This window comes from Planococcus citri, chromosome 1 (genome assembly GCF_950023065.1).
Source record: "Planococcus citri chromosome 1, ihPlaCitr1.1, whole genome shotgun sequence".
Taxonomy (NCBI): domain Eukaryota; kingdom Metazoa; phylum Arthropoda; class Insecta; order Hemiptera; family Pseudococcidae; genus Planococcus; species Planococcus citri.
In genome coordinates, this window is record NC_088677.1 from 64,797,217 (window position 1) to 64,821,617 (window position 24,401).

At 32.6% G+C, this 24,401-nt stretch overlaps 1 protein-coding gene and 1 long non-coding RNA gene across 7 annotated transcripts in view; one reads left to right on the plus strand and one right to left on the minus strand.

Moving 5' to 3' along the window:
- Zasp66 (PDZ_signaling and DUF4749 domain-containing protein Zasp66) overlaps positions 1–24,401 on the plus strand; it is a 32,589-nt gene that overhangs the window by 5,985 nt on the left and 2,203 nt on the right. The window contains exons 4-11 of one of the 3 annotated variants that reach the window (XM_065347105.1): positions 17,584–17,739; positions 20,578–20,631; positions 21,023–21,114; positions 21,235–21,276; positions 23,068–23,209; positions 23,287–23,322; positions 23,403–23,444; positions 23,742–23,874. In XM_065347105.1, coding sequence (XP_065203177.1) covers positions 17,584–17,739; positions 20,578–20,631; positions 21,023–21,114; positions 21,235–21,276; positions 23,068–23,209; positions 23,287–23,322; positions 23,403–23,444; positions 23,742–23,825 — 648 coding nt within the window. In that variant the 3' untranslated portion in view covers positions 23,826–23,874. The remainder of the gene's footprint in view (positions 1–17,583; positions 17,740–20,577; positions 20,632–21,022; positions 21,115–21,234; positions 21,277–23,067; positions 23,210–23,286; positions 23,323–23,402; positions 23,445–23,741; positions 23,875–24,401) is intronic. The other 2 variants (XM_065347106.1, XM_065347107.1) reach the window with 2 other exon arrangements.
- The window catches only part of LOC135833353 (uncharacterized), a 35,213-nt gene that overhangs the window by 3,725 nt on the left and 7,087 nt on the right, over positions 1–24,401 (minus strand). For all 4 annotated transcript variants that reach the window (XR_010556453.1, XR_010556451.1, XR_010556449.1 and 1 more), the window contains one exon: positions 1,822–1,918. This is a non-coding gene — a long non-coding RNA (uncharacterized LOC135833353). The remainder of the gene's footprint in view (positions 1–1,821; positions 1,919–24,401) is intronic.

Here is a 24,401-nt window from a genome sequence, read left to right on the forward strand (position 1 = left end):
TATGGCAATTTCGACCAAAACCGAGCTTTTTTGATGTTTTTGGCAGAATGACATTTTTTTTCTTTAAAATAGTAAAGCCAAAGATTTAGAACAATTTTAAATTAAAATTTTGAACCATGGCAGGCATAAACCAAAACTTGATCTTTGACTGCTTACGTCAATTTCAGCATTTCTTGAAGGGTGAATTCGAAAAATCTGGAAATCTCAAAAATTGTGCTAGATACTTTAGAATGACCGAAAACGATGGAATTCGAATGGGTGATAAAGTGGGTATTTTCAGGTTTCAAAAATTACTCTACAATCATAAAATTTTTGATTTTTTCAATTTTTTGCCTCATAAAAATACTTATGCTGGTTCAATAACTTGTAGCCACCCACATTAATTTCCTCGTTTTCTGGAAGAATAAAAAGTTTTTGAAAAAATCGAAAATCGCGCTGGAGGCTCCGGTATGACTGGAAACGATAAAATTCGATTGGAGAAGTTAATTTTAGCTTCATAAGTAATTAGTGTACTTATTTTATTGCAAATCTAAAAAGAAAATTCTAAAATCTCAGAAAACCGTCATTTTTGAATTTCCAAAAGTACACCCAAAACTGAGAAAACCAATGCCGGGAGTTGGGCTCCTACTTTTTCCGAATTGAGGGAAGAGTAAAAACGACTCGCCAGAAACCTAAAAACCTAAAAAAAAGAGACGAAATCATAGCAAAAGTGGGAAGAATTTTACATCTCTTGATTTGTTTTTTTTTTTTTTTTGGTACTCGCAATTATGGAACCACTTAAAACGCTCTACCCTGATTTAAATTTAAATTGGATTGTAGAATGAACGCAAGTAGGTACATAATTATAAACACCTCCCCCCCACCCCCACCCCCCCCAAAAAAACACCAGAATACAAATACAATCGATCAAAATTAATCTTTCAATTTTCACCGAATTTTCCAAAACTTGGAAATAGGTACATAACTCTTTAATTTGAAGCGAAAATTTGAATGGCTATAAAACATTGTTCTTGAAACAAAATTTTATAACATTCAGTCGATCTGAAGTCTAATTCAGTCAAATATTTTCAAAATTCTACCAAAGACGTGGAAAATCATTTTTAGACCGGTAAAAAACTCGGTGAAATAATCGATCAATAGGCTGAGCACCCCGAAAGTATAGATGGAAACCAACTTTTCAGCATCTCAAATAATTTCACACGGTTTCGAGGTAGAATTTTTCAAAACTTCCTAAAGGCTACAGAATGATCAAAAATTATGAATTAATCGATTGAAATGAAAAATTGTGAAAATTTTGATCATATTTCCAAGTTGAAAAATTCTCCAAAAGTCAAAAAATTGTGATTGATTAATGGTCACGTATAAAAAGTTGACAAAAATCAACTATACCAACAAAATTTAAATTTAGGTACTCAACATATTTTTTGATAACATCTTTGAACTTTTTCTTCATTTTTTATCCTCTCAATTTTCTTCTTATCGCTCAAGTAGTAAGTCTAAGTGTACGTACCGTTATTATTTTTACATTATTTTTTCTCCCAATCTCAGCAATTTGACATAATATAATCAAATTCAAACGCTCCATATTTAATCCCTCCTTTCAAGTAAGCTTGCTCAGCGATCAATAATACTAATGTAGTAATTCATTGTCACAATGGGGAGTAATAATTCGTCATTCAAAAGCCCATAAAACCGCGAAAAATGACGGTCAAGTTGATGGAATTTACGCAAAAGTCAAGGACAGAGTTGTACAACCCATTTCCATTCAAACAACGGATATGAAATAAATCAATGGATACACGTGATCCAAAAATAACTCACTCGGTTGAAATTCTTCAAAAACACTGACATTAAGGTGAAAATACATCGATTCCGCAATTTTCAATTTTTTTCAGAATACGAGAGATTCTGATGAGTCCTGTAACAGAATTCGTCAATAAATGATTAGTTTATTCAGAAGGTTATCAATCATTTTTAGTACAAAAAGCAACAAGTCCCTATTAGTAACATATTAGATAAATTCCATCAAAAAATCAGAAAATCTTCCAACAAACACATCAGATCTTGATAAAATCTACTAGCATGAAAAATATGTATACCACATCCCACCTCATAATACCCCACAACTTTACATTTTCCTCTTACTTTCTCAATCCCCTCCTAATGATCTTTTGGCTCGAGTAAAATCACGACGAGTCGACGATACATAGTACAAAAAAAAATCTTAAAATTACATTCTCGACGTGTTGACAATTCAAATTCAAGATCATCGACTCCTAAACACTTTGTTGCAAGCTGCAAATGTACGAGTAGGTATTTCATTTCTCACGCAGCTCGTTGGACCCTAATCGTGATTAATACGAATTGGCTGATTCACTTTCACTCTGTTTATTACGTAAAATCGCGTAAATTCGCTAGTCGTACTCGTATTTGAATTTGACGAACGTCTGTCTGAAGGACAGACTCATCTGCGTGACACTAAACAGAGAATAGATATCTGTGAACAAACGATTTAAAAATTGTTGGCTCAGCGCGATTCAATTTCTAACGTAGGTGGATCGCGCTAAGGAAATAAGGTTGCCGGGCATTTGGCCAGACTAAAAAGTTGAAAAATTCTGGACGTCGGCCAAATGATGTTGATTTTGTATTTAATATACTTATGTATGCACAAGATATATACATTTTTTTTTTTACAATTTTCAACAACTGAAATTGAAATTATTCAAATTGAATTTTCTTTTAAAGTATTTGATTTACGATTCTTGGTCGCGAAATGTTACAGTCTTACTTCGGATAAGGGTCTCGATATTATATTGACGGTTTCCAAACACGACTTATGAGAGGTTCAGACTCAGACCCATCTTTTTATACGATCATCGACATTGTCGTTTTTAAGATTGTTATCGTATTATTTGGCCTATTTACTACACTTATATTTTGCTGTTAACATAACGGATCTAGTTCAAGTCCAATATTACATCACATCACGCAAAAACAGACTATTAAAATTTGTTTGTTATTGTGAATATATATTTTTTCAAACACACGTATGCGCTTGTCTACGCGAGAGATAAATTTTTACGACAAAATTTTACGACTATTTGGAATTTGCCTTCTGCAAATAGATATACGCGAATTGATGGTCAAGCGTGGTAATCGTCATTAGCAAAGGCTCGCTGAATCATTACAACCCCCGTACTAAGAATTTAGGTAGGTACTCTATTTGTTCGAAGTTACGTAATTACTACCTACTTTGATTTAGAACGTAAGATTGGCGTCTGAAGAAAACTCGAAGGAATTGTATAAGTATACCTTTCACATCATGGGTCGTTTGCCTCACTTTTCTTTTCGCTAATACAACGTTTCTTTCTCATAAAGATAGTAACACATAGATTGAAAATTTTTAGTTGTATTTTTTTTTTGGAAACTCAGCCAGAGATGAAATTTTTGGTTAAAATCAGCTGAAATTGGCAGAAACCGAGAGAGAATCCAAACATACACCTCTACAAAAACTACAATGCATTGAATTTCATTTTTAAAAATATGGACAAATTTTTGAAAATTCAAATTCGGACTGCAAAAAAAAAACAAATTTTGATGCAACTACGGATATTTGAAGGACAGCTATATGAGCTGAACTTTGAAGTAATATTCTTTTCCACTGTCCAAGATTGATAAAATACCGATTTCGAGTCACATTCTAAGCTCTGAACGCCAGGAGCTTCCAGCGAAGGACAAATTTTTAATTATTTCAATAGTGGAAAAATAAGGATTTTAAATCAGAAGAAACGGACGACGAAAGAGAATTATGCGTATAACAATCGAAGGAAATCACGAAATACAGTTGACGTGACAATTTTTCGTGAATCAGGATTTTTTGAAGGAATTTTCAAAAAACTGGAGACAAAAAATTGGCCGCAGGAGCCAGAATGGTTCAAAACCACTTCCAATCGATCTGAGAAATCAAAAATAGGTATAAGTACCTAATTCAAATGTCAACTTTTCGCCTCCATTGCATCAAAAGGAAGGAGTTGAAGGGTCAGAATCCACGAAAAGCTCATCTGGGTTACCCTTCGAGTGTCTGTCGTCTTTCTATGCCAAATTTCAGCTTCCTGATTCGCTTTAAGGGAGGGGGGTGCGGAACAAAATCTAAAACCCCGAAAAACTCGCAATCATCCACTTTATAGCTGAAAAGGAGCAGAAGGGATGAGATGATGTGGGATGTGGTTAAAAATTCAAAACTTAAAAAAAAAGACATCTGGAGTGTCTTCAAGAGTCCATGCCAAATTTCGGCATTCCACGTCAGTTTGAAGAGACTGGAGACATGCAAACCCCACATCAATTGGGTAGCTGAAAATTGAAAAGAATCAGAGAGCGGGAGAGGTTTAAAAAGTCGAAACTCTCTCAAAAAGCACTCCTAGAGTATCTTATAAATCAAAGTGCGAAATTTTTGCTTCCTACGTCAATTTAGAGGCTTGAGAGGACTTATAAAAAAAGATTTTTTCCAAGTATTTCAACTTTTTGGTGTTTTTTTCTTTTTTTAGGACGGAGAAAGGGGTTTGGTCAAAATTTATTCAGGTAATCATTTTTCAAATTTTTAAACAAAGAGAACTGAAACGAGAGAAAATTTAAATTTTCAAAGAAAATGGAAAATACCTATCCAATTCAGTAAGTAGGTCCTTTTAAGATTATAGTTCCATGAATTTACCTCCACCTATACGATTTTAAAAGTATAAAAAGTTAGACTTTTCTGCAATTTTGGCAAAATATTAGAACTTTTAGCAGAAAATCTTTATAAATGTTTCAATAGCAGGAGGAGGAGGAGGAAGTAAGGGAGGGTTAAATTTCTTTATTTGCGAACTAAAAAAATGAGTAAGAAACAATGTTCTAAAAATAGAAAAGAATACAATAATATGAGAAAAAAATTTGAAGTCAAATTAGAGAAACGAAAAACAGCAGAAACTTTTTTTCACGATGTCTAACAGGACATTTTTCAATATTCCAATCTGTATATATTTTTTTTTTATCAATCAATCAATCTATATTTATAGCACTACAGAACAACTGCATCGAGTAACTAGCATTGTAAACAATACCCTTGAGAACAAGCAAACGTGTGCTGCTGCCTTCCTAGATGTGTCTCAAGCATTCGACCGAGTATGGCATCAAGGCCTATTAATGAAGCTCAAATCATACCTACCTACCAAACTATTCAACTTATTACAATCGTATTTATCTGGAAGAAGATTTCGTGTTAAATATGATGATGAATACTCTGAATTCAAGAATATTGAAGCTGGCGTACCTCAGGGAAGTGTACTAGCACCGATCCTCTACAGCTTATACACTAATGATATTCCTCACAATCCGGCAAATTCAACATTAGCTACATTTGCAGACGATACCGCCATCTTAGTCCAAAGAGGAAATGCACATGAAGCTTCAGAAATACTGCAAAGCGAACTGAACAAAATTCAAGACTGGTGCAACAAGTGGCGTGTTAAAATAAACGAAGGTAAATCTTCACATATCACATTCACTCTGAAAAAAGAGAACTCGCCAACAGTCAGACTGAATAATGTTCCTTTGCCGCAAATGACTGAAGTAAAATATCTTGGATTACACTTCGATAAACACATGACATGGAAAAAACACTTATCAACAAAAAGAATTCAACTTGATCTGAAACTAAGGCAACTCTACTGGCTAATTGGACCTCGTTCAAAATTAAACCTACAAAACAAACTGTTGATTTATAAAATCATGCTGAAACCCATCTGGACCTATGGCTGTCCTATTTGGGGAACGTCAAGTACTTCCAATATCGAAGTCTTAGAAAGATTCCAGTCCAAAGTACTTCGTAAAATAACAAGCGCTCCCTGGTACATTCGAAACGAGACGTTGCGTAATGACCTTAATTTAAATACTGTTAAAAAAGAAATATCAATTTACAGTACAAATTACCAAAAAAGAATGGCAAAGCACCCGAATAGCCTAATTCTAGAACTAGTTAATCCTAATGACACATATAGACTAAATAGATATCATATAAGTGACCTAAAATCTAGATTTACTTAGTTTTATTCAATTTGTAGAGGTTGAAAATCCTCAATTCCTGTAAAGCTAAATGTTACTATGTAACAGATTGCAGTAAATATACCACTACTACTACTACTTATTCCCAAAAATACTTGGAAAGAGGGAAGAAAGAGTAAACATTTTTTCAAATCAAAATTTTTTCACTTTCGTGTTCTCACAAGAAACATTTTTTTTTCAATTATGCCTTATCAAAATTATGAAAGAAGAAGGGGAACTTGAACTACGGAAAATTCTAAAGCAGAAGTTCATTTCTTTGCTGTTGAAAAAAGAGAGATGGAATATTTTGGTAACCCAGGGTGTCTAACAAAATTTTAAAATGAAAAAAAAGGACTTAAAAAGGAGTTTTAGTAGGACTTTCAGCAGGTCATTTTTCGATCACTTATGGAATTTTTTGAGGGGGGGGGGGTCAACATTTTCATTCAAGTATTTAGCCAAAGGAATTTTAGCAGGACTTTTAACAGGACAGTTTTTGAACACTTGGGATTTTTTAAGAGAGGGAGGGAGTGAGCAAGATTTTCCCTTCAAGTTCGGAATTTATTATTAATTAAGGAAAAGAGAAACAAACTGGCCCTGGCGAAGCGAGGGCGAAAGCTCTAACAAATTAGAAGGTATTTTGGGAGATATAAAAAATTATGTTATCTTGAGTGATGAGTTACTAAGTACATTATAGTATTTTGCTTCAAAATTTTGAAATTCGAATAATGATTTTTTTTTTGAAAATTGAAAATGAAAAAATAAAAGCAAACGGGCGCGAGCATTGATGGCAAAAGCTTTCGGAAATTAATATTCTGAGAGGCATAAAAACGATGGTATTCGAATGATATTCAAAACCAAAAAATAAAAGTAAACGGGCCCGAGCGAAGCGAGGGCGAAATTTTTCGAAAATCAGCACATTTCGAGAGGTACAAAAACAAAGTTTGTTTGTGTGAGGATTATTTCTGTTTTGCTTCAAAATTTTAAAATTTGAATTGTGATTTTTTTTTCATGTTTTGTAGAGAAGTAAAAAAAAAATCTGTAAGGAAAGAGGAGTTTATTTTCCTGATTAAAACTTTGAACATTTCTTGCATTCGAACAATAAGTCACTTATTTGGGAAAAAAGAGCAAATAGCCCGAGCGAAGCGAGGGCAGAAGCTCACAAAAATGTGTGATTCAAGTTCTAAAAAAGTCGACAAATGAGCCCTTTTCCACAAGTTCAAAATTCCGGAAAAAAAGGGAAAAAATTGAAAATTTGAAAAAGTCATTTTGAAAAAAAAGGACTTTTGGATAAAATTGTTGAAAAAAAGGACACTAAAAGGACAAAAAGGTGTCATAGGCAAAAAAAAGGACTTTAGTAGGATAAATAGGATAAATAGGAGTGTTAGACACCCTGTAACCTTATATGGCGCCCCTCCCCGCCCCCCCCCGCTACTAAATTGATAAAAATTAACAATAAAAATAAATGTCTGCGACAATTTTTTCAATTTTTTGAAAATTTTTCATTTCTGGTCAGAATTATTCTAAATTAAATCTTAATATTTTTTGTCTTCGAGGATTTGGAGGGACTGGGAGCTTAAAAAACCTTAAATGAAAGCGCAAAATCTGTCTAATTATGACTTGTCTTGAAAAGTCAAAACTCTCAAAAAAATTTCTCTAGATCGATTTGCAGGAGTTGAGGATGTGGAACAAAATTGAAAACTACGAAAAAAATCTAGAGAAATCTACTTCATCAAAACTGGAAAGAGGTGGAGAGAGGTGAAAAAAGGAGCACATAAGTAGGTATGAATTAACAAACCAACATCAAGACTCCACAGTCAGTTTGGAAGGGGTGAGAGGAGCTGGATTTTTTATATTTCACTTGACTAGTCTGGAATATTGATTTTTTTGGACACGTGATATAATTTCTGATTCCTTTCAATGATTGAATCCTTCTTCGATTGTTAAAAATTCTTCATCTTCATCCCCTCTTGAAAATTTGTACCTGGAAATTCTGGATAAAAGACTTCCGCTCTAGAGTCCCCTAAGGCCGCCCCAACACACAATTAAACCCAAATAACGAATCTGAGCGAATTTTATACATTCGTATATAGCTTTTACTGAGATGTTCTTCATTCGGAGGGAAATAGGGATGGAGGGAGGGAGGGAGAGAGAAAGGGAGGGGGAAAGAAGTATTAATTTATTATGCACGCCTAAAATTTATTAAAATGGGCACTATATGAATTTCTCTCAAGAATCTGTCCAAAATTCTAATAAATTAATTATGCACCTATAAAGTCGTGTTTTTTTTTGTTTTTTTTTGTTTTTGAAAAAATCAAGCTCAATGTTACTGCATTGTAAACACAAGAAAATTACTTTCAAAATTTTCTAAAATTCAAAAAATGAAATTCAGCGTCTGAAATTTTTTACTTTATAATGTTTTTATAGGTTTTATCTGCGTTTTTTGTTTGAACTTGAAAAATTTGGATTGATTTGGAAAACTTTCTTGCAAAATATTCATAAGAAAAACTACCCAAATGAATAATTATCATTTCCCAAAACCACTATAGCAATTCAAAAGGCACCTAAAGTTTTCATAGACCAATTACAATCATAACAAATCGCATCTGTATCCGGTAATAAATCTCAGATTCCTTTTAACATCGATTACGTAACAGCACAAAGTTCACATCGCTAATACTCGTACCTACCTTCACAGATCACACAGACGATTGTACGTATTTGTATATTCTTCATTAAAATGCAATTGCATTTCCAGTTTTTATTCTAAAGATCTATTTTTAATTAGCAAGGTCGTTTCGTACCCTAATTAAAATGCCTTTCAACTTCTCATTCAAGCTTCGTAAATTCCATCTAACCGCGAGTAAAAATTATTCCTCGCGTAATCTAGAAGTTCATCTCGAAGCACGAATAATATGCATAGCAATGCGCGGATATAAATAGACTCGAATGTAAAAAATTACAAAATTTTAATGCACTGTAAGCACACAGAACATAGAGAAACTATGCGTAAGATATATGTACAAGATCGTTTCATATACTTGTCTGCTAAATTATTGCATTCGAGTAGTATACGAGTACGACTATGAAGTATGTATATGAATACGATGTAATGTACGTAAAAACCACGAATAATACACCACCAGTCACACACGATTTCAAACCGGCCAAGATAATTTATTTTTGGATGTTAACTCTTGAGTAAACGTGCATTTGTTTTTATTATTTTGTTTACAATGACCAGTAACATCTCGTATACAGTGTCGTTACCTACGTAAATGTGACGACTCGACACCATAGGATTTTTTCTCAAAATCAGGGACAAATAGGTCTACCATCATAATCCATTCCAATTTGACCCTGAAAATCGATCAAAATACGTTCATTTGTGTATGTTTTTTTCTCTTTGCAATACCCCGTGTAAACTACTTTGACCCTACAATGGTAATTTTATCACGACGGACGGGGAAAAAATAATTCAAAAATTTGACGCGAATGATCTGGCTCAGATCCAAATTCCAAATCGATAACGCGTGATTTTACTTTCGTACGTAGATTTTTGCGAAAGCGTAAAAGTCACACAATTATTACACAGAGTATATGGTACTGTAGAGCACGTCGAATTAAATTTAACCGCCGGTAAATACCCTTGACCGTGTACCCATCTGTGGTCAAAGCCGTGATGAAAAAAATAACTCATATACCGGAGAACAATACCGCGCCTTCGACTTGCACATTTACTTACGCAGGTAACCTTTCAGCAACGCACCTAAAGGAATTTTTTTTGTAAACATCTGCAACAAATCAGGGGAACATCTCTCACTCTACGTGTCTCTGTGACGCAAAACTGGGGAAAATTTTCATCTCGAATACGTTATTTTTGCTTCTTTGACTCGCTTTACCCCGTAGAGGGGACAGACCGCGAAGCCGGCGAATATTACACTCATATACAGAGTTTGCCAAATGTTAAGAGAAAAGAGTGGGCGCTGCGGAGGTGGGCGTCCAGCTCGCAAAACGATGAAAAAATAGACCCAACTCCTCAAGCGTCGTTTAGAAACCTCTCATATTTCTTAATTTCTGTGTAATTTTCTGCTTTGGTGCTAGTGAACTTTTGTCCGGTCGTGTCTTAAGGCGAATTTGGCGTTTTTTTCTCGTTTTTGATACGTGCTCGCGAAAAATTTTACATCGCTGAGGTTTTCATTGTGCGTTTACTTTGCACGACTGTATTGTTTAGGTGATTATTTGCGAAAAATCCAACCACCAAGATGATGATGTCTCAGCCTCCCAGTCGAAAATTATATAACGGATGTGATCCGGAGAACACGTTGTTATGGGTATGTTTGTATTTTGCTCAAATGCTCGATAGGATTTTTGTTAAGGTACCTAGCTATTAATTTTAAAAGAATTTCGACAGCATCGTGCAATTTTTCAAGTCGATAAGTAAGCAAAAATCAACTCATGAAGAGTCCAGGTTTACCGATTCAAAATCTGTCTGAGTCTCTGCTTATCAACTGTAACAGTAATGTGAATTTCCCTCTAAACCCACCTCAGTTTTCAGTTCATCTTCACTAGCTAAAAAAGTGTCTTATACTTTACGAATCAAAAATAGATATAGCCGGTAACCTGATAACACGATAAATGATATTTTTCACTCTGACATCACGAATTACAAAATTTCAAACAATTAAACGCTCTATTTAGAATAAAAAATTAATCTTTCGAGAAAAAGCTGACAAAATGGACGTTTAAATAATTAAAATTTTGTGAGATTGCCAAACATCAGACTTTTACGAAGATTGGCTATCATCGAGTTGAGGACCAAAATAACTTATTCGTAGAAGTATCTTTTTTATTTAATACTATGTAGATATTTTTATCAAAATAATTATCAATTATGAATCATAACACAGAAGTCAACTGGATAGAAAATATTTTTGCAAGATATCAACATTTCATTAGAAAATCTCTGGTGATTGGGTATCTAATTTTAAGCTTCAAAATCAATTTTAGTTTAATAAGTAGGGCAACCCAATATATTTTTTTGAATCTTTTTTTGTTGCACTCCGTTTACAAATGTAACAAAATCATTTTACGTTTCAGAAAATTGCCTTTCATTTAAGACCTACTTCATTTCGAATATTTTCGAATATTTTGCCTTAAAATGAATATTTTCGCATATTTGATTGCTATTTGAATATTTTTGTCCAAAATTACCACATATTTTGCAATTAATCGAATATTTTTGAATATTTTTGAATATTTTGGAAATTTTTGCATTTTGAGAATCGCAACACAGGAAACGTCATTTTCATAGAATGTTGAAGATGAAAAAAATGGTTCTTTTTAATGATGATGATATTGATGATTGATGAAATGATGATGAAGATTGAATTTTAAATCAAGCTTAGATTTTTTTTCTTTTTTTGACGATCAAAATAGAATTTTAATTCAACAATTTTGTTCCATTTTGCAAAATTGCGAATAGTTCATGTGATTTAGGAAACAAAACCGAACGATGTAGCCATTTTTGTAATGTGCTTGTAAAGGCGAGTGAAACGATACCAAATTTGATTTCGAATATTTTCGAATATTTTAGGGGTAATCGAATATTTTTGTCGAATATTTCACCTCAAAAAATCGAATATATATTGAATATTTTACCTTGAATGAGAGCATATTTTGGGTTGCCCTAAGGACTTTTTTGGTTGCTTGGTCATTGATTTTTATTATTTCTTTATTGAAGCATGAGAATTCAAAGAGATAGCTCGCAAAAAAAAAATGTTAGCTGCCAAATTGAAAAATTAGGGATGCTATAAAATACACGTTTTCTCATCACCACGTCGAAAGAACACATCAAAATTCGATGATAGTTTGAATACAACTGAAATAGAAGACTTACAGAGATGTTTCCAGTCCCATTTTTTGACAATTAAACCTTTTTCTTGAAAAATAAGGGCGCCAAAAATATACTTTTTCATACATCTCGTATGTCAACAGAGGGTCTTGAAATGCAACCGTATATGGTTAAAATACAAACCTAAATGGAAGATTCTTAGAGTTGCATCTGCGCATTTTCATTTTTCGAGACTTCATCAAGTATGGCTTTTTTTTGCGAAGTGTACGATTGTAATTTTTGGACCATTTTGGAAAATCTAATTGAACGCGGTGTAGGATCTTCAATTTTTCGATTACTAGGAGGCTGAAATTTTGTTTGTGAGTAACCCTATAGATCCATATTCTAACAGGTTGACAAAGAGTTTTTTTTTGTGAGAACAATTTGGTATCAAAAACCATCGAGATCGCAGCAAAGATGCACGCAGGTAATCGATATAATTCAACTGGAAATCGATTGTTTAAATAGAAAAATCGTAATTGACCAATCCCGATTCCAGAATCAGTGTACTTACTGCAATTTTTGGGATTTAATTAAAACAGACATTGAAACAGTTGGTTTAATTCTGACCAATGATATTCAATCCTCTTTTAATTATAATTCTATCTTGTCACCTCCCATCCAATTCGATTAGATTCCCCCCCCCCCAAATAAAAAAGGAAGAAAAATCATACCTATTGAAAAAATCGAAATTTAATAAAATATCATCACATCTCTAATTCCAGTCATTGAGAACTTGCAACAATGCAACAACAGTCTGAGAGGAAGCGGAAAACTAATAAATGTCTCAAGAAAAAAAACTTCACTTTATGAAAATATCCAGTGAATTAGTATTCGGGATCAGCTTAGTCAATCTTAGAAAAGGAGGAAAAAGTAAAAAAGTAGACCACGTGGAATAAGTGTGTGGCAATACAGAGAAGAAAAATGACCTCTTTAAGCCTTGAAAATGAAAAAAACATCAGTATACTCGTAAGAGTACTCAGAAATTAAACAAAACCGATGTTTTTCAAGCTTGTGTCCAACAAAATTGCAAAAATAACAATAAACAAACAAGCAAACAAAACAAATGAACGAGTTTGGCATTGTTTATGGTTACAAGAACATTTTTATGAGGCCCCCTCCCCTTCGCACCAACAAATGCAACCATTTTTATGAAAAATTCTCCATTTTTGAAAATTGCTTTTTAATTTTCAAGGAGAAATTTCAAAAAAGTGACAAAGAAGTCACTTCAAAATTTTGAAAGAAGAGAAATAAAATAAAAAATTTCAAAATTTGATTGAAAAAATGAAAAGAGTTGATAGGTACTTTTCATAATTTAATTTTTTAAAAGGAGTAGAATTATTACGCGTGACAAGGCGAAATATTGAAAAAAACTATGACACATGTCGATTTTATTCACGCTATATTTTGAAAATTATCAATTAACCGTACGTTTCGGCACTCTCGTTGCCTTCTTCAGCGGTAGAAACAAGACTGAAAGTATAACACAATTACGCAAGTACAGAACATAGATGAAACGCAGTACATAGATAAAAAGATGAATGAGACTAGAAAAGACAGGAAAATTCCACACCACCTCAACCTATAACCAGACGATAAATTTCGTTAAAATTAGACAAATCAGTCCTGAAATTGATCGCATTTTTGGCCTGATTGATAAAAATACATTCGAGAATTCGTCTTTTTAGGGTGTTTTTTTCAAAAGCCAAAATTTTAGTATTGTCAAAATCAAAATTATGCCCTGTCATTTTCGAATGTTCGCACAGAGCAGTAGATGTTTTTGAATTACGTACATCGTATTTGTGCCTGTAAAGACGATTCGATAGGTAGGTACCTGTCTCGCCAATATATACGCTATCACATTGACTACATTTTATAGAATAAACCACATTACTACATTTGAGTTTTTCATTGGTATCTTTGAGTTTAGAGTAAAATTTAAATTTATTACTATTGCAATTTTTGGCAGCAATTCTGGTGGAATCACTATTCACTATGTGTTTAATTCTGTTGAAGTACCTACCTATATATGGTATGGAGAAATATTTAATGCTAGGTTTATCAATAATATTGTCAACATTAGGAGTATTCTGATTAAAATTATAGTAACCATATTCGAAAAGTTGTTTAGCTACAATTTTAGGGAAATTGTTATCCTTAAGAATATTCAGAAACTGAGCCTTAATATCAGCATGAAATTTAGAAGATGTGAGTCTCAACATACGATTGAGGAGATTTTTAGCTGTGTTAAGTTTGTAATGTTTAGGTAGAAACGACAGATAATTAATCATACGATGAGATTTCGTGGGTTTTCTGTAATACTTAGTAGAAAATTTATTGTCTTCCAGGTTTTTGTAGACAGTGAAATCCAAAAAATTGATACAATTATTTTGCTCAGTTTCTAATGTAAATTTAACACGAGTATGTATAGAGTTTAAGAAATCTGAGACAGAGTTCGCTGAAGAAGGCAACGAGAGTGCCGAAACGTACGGTTAATTGATAATTTTCAAAATATAGCGTGAATAAAATCGACATGTGTCATAGTTTTTTTCAATAATTTAATTTTGGCAAAAAGCAAAAAAAAACAGGACAAAGATGATATGTCGAACATTTTGAACCGAAGAGATTCAAAATTTGAAAAAAGTGAAACTTCAAACTGGGTGAGGGCATAAATAAATTCAAGTTGAAATTTTTCCATTTTTAAAGAAAACTAAAAGATATAGAAAAAATTTAAAATGAACGAACAATTTCAAAGTTAGATCAAAAAAATAAAAAATAGTAAAACTTTTAAAAAACGGTGGCAAAAAGCAGAACTTGGCAATCATTTTTTCAAACATTTGATTGGGGGGCGGGGGTAGGTTAAAATTTTCAAATTCAGAATTTTCTGTCCTCAAAGAAAACTAAAAAAAGAAATCCAAAATTTTTAAATAAGGAGAGAATAAACAGAAAATTCCAAAATTTGATTAAAATATAGTAAAAAGCTGTGTTTCTTGGAAATTTTGGTGAAAAAACAGTAGGAGAAAGGACATACAAGTGAAAATCTGCAAAAAATTAAGCTAAAAGCAGAATAAACAAGACTATTCGACAATTAGACACTCTTAGACACCTTGCGTCAACAAATGCATTCGGATCCATTGATGACTGACAATGCTGTTTTTCGATTGAAATAGTGAAAAGTCAACTTTATCAGAACTTTGGCCTCACAAAAAATTATCTTGACCAAAAAATAAATTCAAAAACTAGTAAAAAAAAAAGTCAAAATAAAAATAAGGGAATTGAAAATCATAGTCTCAATTCGAGTAAACTGCAGAAAATCTTCTAGACTACGAATACGCCAAAATATCCAAGTAAATAAACAATCACTCTGAAACAATCACCCCTCAACATCATTTTTTCACACAATCATCCCAGATCTCAAAACAATCCTCTTCTGCGTAAAAATCAAAATAAATAATATTTTAAAATCAAACAAAGCAGCTAAAAATTTCCACATCACTCCACAGTGAGTAAAAAACAACGACGAGGAACCCGATCCCGGGGATATTTTTAGTCCAGAATCCCGTAAACATCGCCACACTTTGCAATGTACGTATAGCTGGACATAGATCATTACGAATTCGCATGGAGCGGAGGTGGAAGGAGCCAAAGAGCCAAAGTACTTCGCATGCTAAATAAAAAAAATTAAAAATACACATAAAAACATGCCAGTTTTCACGTACCTTATACTGTAGCAGGCGGTGGAGTAGTGGAAGAGAAGAAAAAAGAGAAAGTGTTAAAGACTTCGTGAGCTACATAAAATTAAAACAAAAAGAATAAAAAATGAAAAACACGTGATTTTTTTTATGCGAAAAAAACGATTCCAGTTTAATTATCGGACGTTCACCTATGACAAGTTTAAGGATTTTATAATTTTTGGCGAAAAAAGTTTATTAATGACGTAAAAGTTTTTTAATGGGGGAAAATAAGGAAGATTTGGAAATTTGTGGGATTTATGTTAATTTTTATTTCAATTTTTTCCAACTGCTTCGTAATTTTATTCTTCGTTAATTTTTAAATGAGAAATTCAACTTTTTTTCAATCAAAAATTTCTTCCAGTAATTTAGTCTTCGGACTTCCAAAAGACGTAAGGAGGAGAAGGAAGTTCATCGAATTCATCCATGAACACCAGCATAAAATAATACAATCATCTACATATCTACATATTTGAAAATTAAAGTTTTTAAAATTTTTTTAAAAATTAAAAATGATGAAAAAAGGGGGAAGTAAGTATTGCAAGCAGAAAATATGATCGACATTTTGATTCATTTCAATATTTACAATTTACCTAAAAAATATCAACATTTGAAAACTCCTTTCCCTCCCTCAGGTTCTATCAAAAAAAAAGCTCAATATTTCTCAAACAGACTCATAATTAAATTATTCAGCAACATCGCAATCATCTCTCTATAAAATCAACGATCTTGACCATTCCACCCACATCTACATCTAATTTTGACTAATCATTTCCAAAAAATAAAAAACAATTAAATCATTCCGGAGAAGGTCAATATCTTAAAAATATAGAAACTCATTCGTCACGTCAGCCTCGCTCTATTTACGTTTTCATTTTGTCAACATGATATATTCTCTAATTCTTCAAAAAAAAATAAATAAACAATACGAAATTTCATTGTTTATATTAGCAACACGCACCGTATCCTTGATTGCTGTCAAAATTAAAACAATCGAGCTTTCGCGATTACTCCAGAAACTTCATTCACAAGTTGAATCCTTTTCCACGTAAATATTTTCAATGAGCTCGCGAAAAATAGGGCATTGCTCAAATGATCTATTTAGTACACTATGTGTGTCAGTATGTTAAGAACTTTGGATATGTTTTCAATGTTTCAAACACCTAAATATACGTCTCAACGTAGGTATGGTCTAGAGTCGAAGCTAAAAATAAAAAGCTCGGGACTTTGACATACTACTGGCGAAACTTCTATCCAGAATGAAAATTTTAATTATAATCGTTACGCTTCGTTTGATTCCGAGTAATTACGTAATACCTTTATTTTACTAGGGGGTCATCGTACTTCGGAATAATTTACCTACATCGATGAAGCATTTATACGAAAAAAAAAGAAAAAAAAATGATAGTTGCACGATATAGGTATCTAGACCTATACCCAGTACCTACGACGACGATAAAACAATCGAATCAATTTTTCAATTTACAAGTTTTTTATTTCTAATTGTACCTATACTAACGATTTTAGGGATGCATATCTCATCTATAGGCATATTGTTTCCGTTTTCGTTATTCCTAATACCCAATATTCTATCTAGTATATCGTGTAAATTACTCGTGTTATCGATGCACGCGATCTTTGCATAGAAAAGCATACCACAACACACCCAGATCAGATCAGGGGACGAATAAAATCAACATTTACATACAATGTGAATTCCATGTTCTAATACGAGTTGATCGCCATCGTAATTCAACCCCCTCGTCTTCGATATTATCGATCGAATCGTCTCTATTTTAACTTGAACGCTTATGCTAACTATCAATGTATTGGAAAACCTCAATTTGAAAGCTTTCTAAACGAGCGATTATTTAAATCTGTTTTCAGCCTTACAGAACAAATCCATTGGTGCTTCCTGGCGCAAAAGCCACCAAGGATCCAGCACCTACGATGTCGTATTTACGTCACCATCCGAACCCAATGATGCGATCTTCGCCATCTCATTACGAATGGATCCCAATTGATATTGCTAAAAAGCAACAGGTATGGGAATAATTTCAACAATAGTCGAGCAGTCAGTTTAGAGTCTAGATTCAGGAATGTTTTACGTATACAAAGGATGTGTTTTTACAGAAATTTCAATGTTTTTGGGAAAATTATAATTCTGACTCCCCTCCCTCTCACAGGTTAGAAGGAGATAGTGTCAGGGTACGAAAGGGCATTGAAATTGAAAGGTAAATCTGAGGAATAATCAAAATCAAAAAATCTAATTTTACAGAATACCAAAGTGACGTACCTTTTTAAATTTGGAGGCTGAAATATTTTTTCTAAAATGTAAAAAAAAGTTGTCAAAATTTAGAAAAATTAAACAATTAAATAAAATAATAATTCTGGCAGTCCTTTGAAAAATGTAGCTAAAAATTCATAGAGCTTTGCGTTATTGAAAAACCAATATCATTTTCATAAATTTCAATCATTTTTTTCCAATTTTTTTCAACAGCAATCAAACCTTGGTAATTAGATCGATGCAAAAATATAACATCAGCCAAAATTTCAGGTGCTAAAATACAAATTTCGATTTTTGGTGAATTTTTAAAAATCAAATTTGGGCTAAAAATGATTTTAAAAATTTTGAATTTCACCAAATTCATTTAGAACGCTGAGATTTGGGATGTTCCTTATTTTTAACCCTCCAATTCGATGGAAAACTGTTCCGAATCGTTTCAAGCACTTCTGGAGCCTCTAAGACAAGCACCAATTTCGAGCATTACGAGCTACAGTTGATTTGGACTGATTTTATGGCATTTTTTGGAAAACTGAAATTTTCAAAAAGTTATTAGAGGCTCCAAAACGACTTAAAATCACCTCCAATCGACTGAGCACGTTGAAATTAAGGTACAGTGTGAATTTCGACGTTCCAATTTCATTATTTTGGTAAAATCTTGTGGAAAATTCAAGTTTCAAAAATCTGCTATTAGAGGCTCCAGAATTGCTCGAAATGATTCGAAATCGTTTCCAATCGACTTGGCGGGTCGAAAATAGAGCACATCCGGAATCTCATTGTGCTGGGTCAATTTGGTGAAATTTTGATTTTTTTTCTCATTTTTGACTCAAATTAGATTTTTGAAAATTCATCAAAACTCAAAAAAGCACTTTGACGTCTGAACGTTTCGCTGGAGATATATTTTGGCATGCTTTTTTGATCTGGCTTCGTCCGATTCAGAAATGTTTGTGCGAGTTGGGAATCTGCTTAGTAAAATTGTTTTTCAAGTTGATCTAGGTATGACTTGTTTTAAAAGAAACACACGAACAATTTGGAAGTTTAAAAAAAAGGGTACACTGTTTGAAAACACTATGTTTTTAAAAATATATTTCATAGGAAGTTTCGAAATCTAAGAGAAGCAGAGTACAAAAAATTTTCAGAAATAGACCCACTTTTCGATGATTTTAAAGATTTAAAATAGACGAGAAAGAACAAATGAAGAAAAATTCAAATGTGTGATTTTACATGATATTTTTTTTCGAGCTATCAATTCTGAAAAAAATGGTGTATTATTTGATTCCCAGAATTCGAATCGACTCAAGATTTAATCGACCAAAGTCTGACTTTTTTGAGCACTTTCGAAGAATTTTCAGCCTAAAATTGAGCTAATTTTCTAGGTATACTTTCGATAATTTCTAAAAGTTGATGAAATTCCAATCTGAAAATTTTTTTAAATACCTACTCAAAAAAATTTCGATCGCTATTTTTGATTTTTTCAAAAATTGTAATCTCATTTCCCAATTTTGGGATCAAAATTCTTTGAAATTGCTCGAAAAGCATTTTCATTGTGCTATTTGAATTTCTTAGAAAATTTTGACACATTTTGACATGTCGTAAGACAGTTTTTCAAAAATCTCGAAAATCACGACCCAATTTTGAGCTTAAAACTCTTCAAAAATGATCTAAAAACATTTTTTAAATATTTGAATTTATTGCGAAATTTAAACTCACTTTGATAGGTCACATGACACTTTTCCATAAATCCCAAAAATCACGTCTCAATTTAGGGTTCAAAATTATTCAAAAATGCTCAAAACCCATCTTCATCGGAATATTTGGATTTTTCGTGAAATTTTAACCTATTATGATAGGTTACAAAGACACTTTTGAATAATTGTACAGCAGTTCAGTTTTATTCGAAATTGGAGGGGGAGGGGAGAGTTGATGTTTTAGACCCACATTATTATTGAAAGCTAACAAAATTTTTTGAGCTGTAAAAATTCAAGCCACACTTTAATTTAAAAGCACTTTTTGCCAGTTGGACTGCCGACTAAAAGTACTAGAGAAGTTCACATGGCTGAGAGAAAAATCTAAATTTTACACCTTCATGAAAAACAATGCCTTCTGTTCCACTTCAGCCTACTCTAAAAACAGCAGTTGAAAAGAATACAAAAAGGACGTTTTTTTTTCTTTCGGATTCCAATTAGTAAATCCTAAAGCATATTATAATTACTTGACCAACATTTGAAATGCGGAAGTAGAGCTTTTGGAACGCAATGTAATTAAAAGCTGGCAAAATATACTCGTTTCAGAACTCCGCAAACTGCTTTTAACATATTTTATTCGGACATGAACAAACTTAAAGTTTTAAAATACATAAATACGTAAACGTATCTATTCATAAACCATTAGAACCTCAGACAAAAAATATAGGTACAGAGATGATTTTTTTTTTATGAGAAGAATGATAAAATGTCAATAGCAACTATCTCTCCTCAATTCCAGATTTTTTAGTAGGTATTGTTTGGTTCTAAGGATCCCCTTAACTTGTAAGACGATTAATTCTGGAATTTCAAAAATAAATCACTAATAAATAACCAATTACGATATTTTTTCAGCTGGCAGACACCATTCTGGAGAAAAACATCGGAAACGACAAGCCCAACAGAAAGGTAAGCATCGCCAATCGTCATCAACGCTGTATTTCTTTCATTACTCCATTTTTCTTTTCTTTTAAACCATACTCGTACCTACAGTACATTAATTTGAAACACTTGTCAAAACAAGAATATATGTGCGATGAGTATGATTCATTTAGCAAAAATGTGTCCACACGTCCACCTACGAATGTCATTACTGTAAAAATATTCACATAGTAAAAACAAATTTCAACATGTTTTCACCTCAGCCAATTTCGTTAGCAATATCTCGCAGTATAGATGAGGCCTTTTTTTTTTTTTTTTTGGTACACAAATATTTCAACGGATAAAAATCAAATTACACGCTCATTAAATAATGCATATTTCATCATCTGATTATTTTCAAAATGATTATTTTTCGCAGATCGTCACAAAACCATACAATACCCCGATTGGATTATATTCCGAACAAAATATCGCCAATACACTCAACGCACAAACCGGAGGATTCACACCGTAAGTATCCATTTTCGATTGTACTTCACTCTCCTAATATCTGGTTCTCCGAAAATGATCACATTTCACCAAGAAAAAAATGTACTTAATTTATCCTTCTTTATATGATTTTCTTTTTAGGAATAGAAGGGTAGTTGTTTATAATCCGCCAAAAAATACTAGGCAAGTAAAAAAAAGTAGAGAAAAAAAAGCTTAGAAGTCATTACGCGTAACGATACATGGGTCATTTCATAGCTAAATTATTCACAAGATGCCACGTTGCGGATATTACGCAAAAAAATACACATTCGTAGGCTCAAAAACGTTTATTCTGTTTGGACGTCGTCGTCGGTTAGCTGCGTATTTAAAAATTAACTCTACAGTCGATACCCATGAGAAATTTTCACTGGCACGAATTTTTTTCGACTAATTTTCAATTGATTTATTAATGCTCAACAAATTTAGCTCAAGAATACTAAATTTGGCAACGTTTGAAGGGGGAAGGGGGTGAAATCTTCGTGAGCTATATTTTAGATGATTTTTTTCCCCCTGAACTATCAATATTTTCGTTTCTTTCCTCAAACAATTCACAGAAGGGGAGAAAAAGTTCAAAAATGAATTATAAATTATATAATATTCTATTGTCAGGTGTTTGAAGATCCGGAGTCCAAATTTTAACTCGATTTTTAAATCACCCTTTTCAGTTTTTTCAACCTCGAATTTAGAAAAAAAATAAAAAAAATTCCAGGGTAAAAATTGAGACCTTTTTGAGATCTTATCCATCTCCCTCAATACATCTAAGAAAAATATCATTCACAAGAAAAGGGTTGACGAACTGCAAAAATATGAACCACTTCTGAATGCAACGTTGCCCCCCCCCCCTGATTCGAAAAAATTCGTAATATACGCAGCGTGGCATTTATTTATCCATCGACTACACATAAAAGTAGATCTAGTCACCTGTAGGTATTTTAATTATTTGGAAATTTTTGGACATATTGATCATACAGCCCCTCTTTAGTACTTTTTCTTTCATTTATAGCGTTTATAAACAACACATTTGAGACTACAAGTACGGAACTGTTGCTATAATTTTAATGTTTAGTATTTTCATTGATCTTTCTTTCCTGCAAAACAAATTCCAACCTCCTAATAAATAATCCGCATATTCTTTCGCCGAGTCCACATCCTCAAACTACGTTTCCAGTTTTTCCAAAACTTTATCTCATAACACCTCTTTACGTATTGGATTTGTTGTTTGTTCAACATGTAACATTTTATACGTATCATGAATTCCGCCAAAACAATGAGATGAATTTTATTAACAACAGACTAACTGTGTTGAATTTTGCAAATTCATCGAGTTTTTCCATAATAAAACAAATACCTACATGCGTATGTATCGTCGAAAAGCCTTCAGAAGCGGCCATAATTTCGTTATGTCGTGCCGAAAAAGTTGGTCGTGTAATCATTTATCGTTGATTTGGCCGACGAAAGAAACTTTTGAGGCGCTTTTCGACGATGTTCATTAACATTATATTCATTGATGCGAATTATTATGTACAGAAAAAAAAATCAACTGTGTAAGTAAATTCGTACCTACGTAACAAATCCAATGAGAATGATAGATTTTATTTTAAAGTTTAAACCATACCAGACTCGTAGATTCTCATTATTGTATTTGTACAATGAATAACTCCATCTATAGAATACCTAGAATACCACCTATAGACCTACTCAAACTCAAATCATCAGATGTGAACGAGGATCGATAAAACCCTTCATACATATAAATGAATCGAAGCAGAATGCAAAAGTGAAAAACATGTACAAATTTTGGCCACTAATTTTATACTCTTTTAACCTAAGTAACCAAAAAAAAAAATGTTTCGTTTGCTTTGTACTAATCGATTAAATTATTTCTCGTCTTTCCTCTACATTCCTCGTCCTTTCCTCGACATTTTCTAATTACAGATTACGAAAGACTGTTGTATACGATCCATCGAAATCCGAAACTTTTAAGGCTCTTCAAGAGGCTGAAATAGGCAATCACGTTCAAGAAGTCTATACATCACCAACTCCGCGAGTCTTTTCTCCAACTAAGACTCCTAATAAGGTAAAAATACGAATTTGTAATTTTTATAGCAAGATATATCTTCACCAATGCCTCATACTGATAATTTGTTTCAGCAGTTGGCTCCTCCAACAAGTTATAATTATAATCCGAATGTAAGTGTAAAACAATTAATAATTCATTTAAAAAATTAATTTTTTTTGAAAAAATTAACTAATCGCTTTTTTCCTCACAGAGAGCTTCTCCTCAACCTCATCCGACGGCTCCTCATTCAAAGGTAATTAGCTAAAACAATTTTTTAACGAAATAACAGATACGTTTGGCAACACTGCTAACGAGATTTTGAAATTTTTCAAAATTTTTGAGTTGATTTAAACTAACTTTATAATAAAAAAAATAAAATTTTGGGATTTTTTTGAGTCTAAATTTACTTACTAAAATTACTACGAAAAAATCTTGAATTTTTTGTGAACTGCGACGTTGCCAAATATACCTTTATTTTTACGTAAAATTACGAGGAGAAAAAAAAGAGTAAAATTTGATATTATAATAACGCTCCAAGTTCATATTCCAGATCGAATACGGAGTCACACCGGAAGAAATTCACCAAAGTCACAGCTTTAAACGTTTAATGAACATGGTTATGACCGACTATTAAACTCAGTTCGTGAAATTTTGCCCATAAATGAGAAATTACTCTCGAAATTGTAAGTATTCATTTGAAAAAAAAAAATCCATTTCAAAAATCATCAGCATTATTTGTACATAGAAACGCGGCAACGTCGCGTGATGATTCATCCCTAGCCAGACACTTATCATCGCCCAATTGTGTCTAATAAAAATTTAAAAAAGAAAAAAATTGAAACGGGTTTACCAGTAGATACAATATACAGACTACAGAGTGACTAAAAAAGATTGAGCTTACTAATTTTTCGCTCGGAATAACATAAAAGCAAAGCCCTCTCGGAGAAAATAATCACACTCTTTAGGTGGGAAACTTTATGCTCCACAAGTTGCTTTTTTCCATTTTTTGCTCAGAAGCATCACAACTTTGGAAATTCAACTTAAGCTCTGAGCAACGATTTAAAACCTGAAATCAACAACATCAGGTGATTTTTTCGAGCAAAATATCCTCATTAGAATACGGGAGAGGGCACAAACAATTTTCCAAAATTTAGACATAATTAGGAATACTACGTATTTCTATACAATTTAAAAAAAATCAAAATCCGTA